A 1,568-nucleotide genomic window follows, 5' to 3' on the forward strand; every position below is an offset into this window, starting at 1 on the left:
TAGAGGCATTGGGACTCTCAGGTGGTCTTGCTGTGATTTGGGATCCGAGATGGGTCTCTACAAAATCGTTCAGATGCCTTTGAGGTATTTTAGTTTCTGCTAATTTTAGAGGATGTCCCGACGTTATTCATATTTTGAATGTTTATGCTCCTTATAAGGACAAAGCATCCTATTGGGAACCTTTCATTGCGTCTGGTATTTTGGATGACGAAGCGCTCCTCATAGCGGGAGATCTTAACTGCACGATGGGGCCAGACGAAGTTTGGGGAAGGGGCAAGAAAGCCGATTCTATTGGGGAGAAAATCAAAGAAGCCATGATGCTCTGCAATTTTGTTGATATATCTCCGGAATCATTGTCTCCGACATGGGATAATGGCCACTTGGGTGAGGCCTATATCGCCAAACGATTGGACAGATTTATTATGCACAGACAACTGATTGAGAATTTTGGTATCCTATCCTCACACATTCTCCTAGATTTCATTTCTGACCATAGGCCGGTCTCTCTTCAATGGTTGTCATCAAATGCTCGCAAAGGGTATCCATTCAAATTTAATCGTTATTGGCTTGAAGACGAAGCTTTCATCAATATGGTTTGGGAGTACTGGACGGCTTCTGATTTTCCTACACAGACCTCTCCATCGCAGCTCTTTATTTACAAACTGTCCAATCTTAAATCTAGGGTAAAAGAATGGCAAATTTGGAAAAAACTGGAAAATTGTTATGAGTTGCAACAGATTGAAAAGGAGCTTGCTGTATTAGCCGAGAACATGAAGACTCAATCCATGTCATGGAATCATCAGTCCCCGATATGGGCACAGAAGAACCAAAATCTGTTGAACAATGAAGCAATCACTTGGAAGCTTAAGAGTCAAGTCACATGGATGAAAGAAGGCAACAAGAACACTAAGTTCTTTCACCGAGTTGCTAGCAAAAGAAGAGCAGTCAATTCCATATGGAAAATAAAAACGAAGTCGGCTCTTTACTGTACTCACAAGAAGACATTGCAAGCAAAGCTGTCAACTTTTTCAAAAAGGCATACAAACGAGAGGATGACAGGGAAATTAATGATATTTTATGGGGTATTGGTCCTTTTTCAAATATGTTCAACGAGGATGATAATGAAAGGCTCTTTGCTAAGATTTCAGAGGAGGAGGTTCTCGCTGTCATGAAGTCCTTCAAAAAGGACAAATGCCCCGGCCCAGATGGCTGGTCCATTGACATTTTTATCTACTTCTTCGACATTATGAAGAATGACATACTTGGTATGGCTGAAGAGATCAGAACTCAAGGGAAAATCCATCCATATATTTCTTCCACCTACACTGCGTTGATCCCAAAAAAAAAGGACTCCTCCTCTTTTGCTGATTACAGGCCGATTTCTCTGTGTAATGTTATTTATAAAATCACTTCAAAGATTATTGCATAGAGAATCCGAGGAAAACTATCAGAACATATTTCAATGGAACAACATGAATTCCTGTGCGGAAGGAACATCCTTGAAGCTGTTTCTATAACTCAGGAAGCTATACACTCTATACAATCTAAAAATATAGAAGCTGCCATCC

General features: G+C 40.4%; 1 protein-coding gene across 1 annotated transcript; it reads left to right on the forward strand.

Annotated features, from left to right (window-relative positions):
• Positions 1-245: 245 nt before the first annotated feature.
• LOC149180846 (uncharacterized) lies at positions 246-1,172 on the forward strand. Its single transcript, XM_089414010.1, has one exon. It carries the CDS (start codon positions 246-248, stop codon positions 1,170-1,172), a length of 927 nt encoding a protein of 308 aa, XP_089270136.1.
• Positions 1,173-1,568: the final 396 nt, after the last annotated feature.

The sequence above is a fragment of the Pinus tabuliformis genome, chromosome 3_2, assembly GCF_031772625.1.
Source record: "Pinus tabuliformis cultivar Carrire ecotype Pingquan chromosome 3_2, CPIR1, whole genome shotgun sequence".
Taxonomy (NCBI): Eukaryota; Viridiplantae; Streptophyta; class Pinopsida; order Pinales; family Pinaceae; genus Pinus; species Pinus tabuliformis.

Coding starts and splice junctions, on each gene's coding strand:
- LOC149180846 (XM_089414010.1), top strand. CDS start 246: ATGGGGCCAGACGAAGTTTGGGGAAGGGGCAAGAAAGCCGATTCTATT.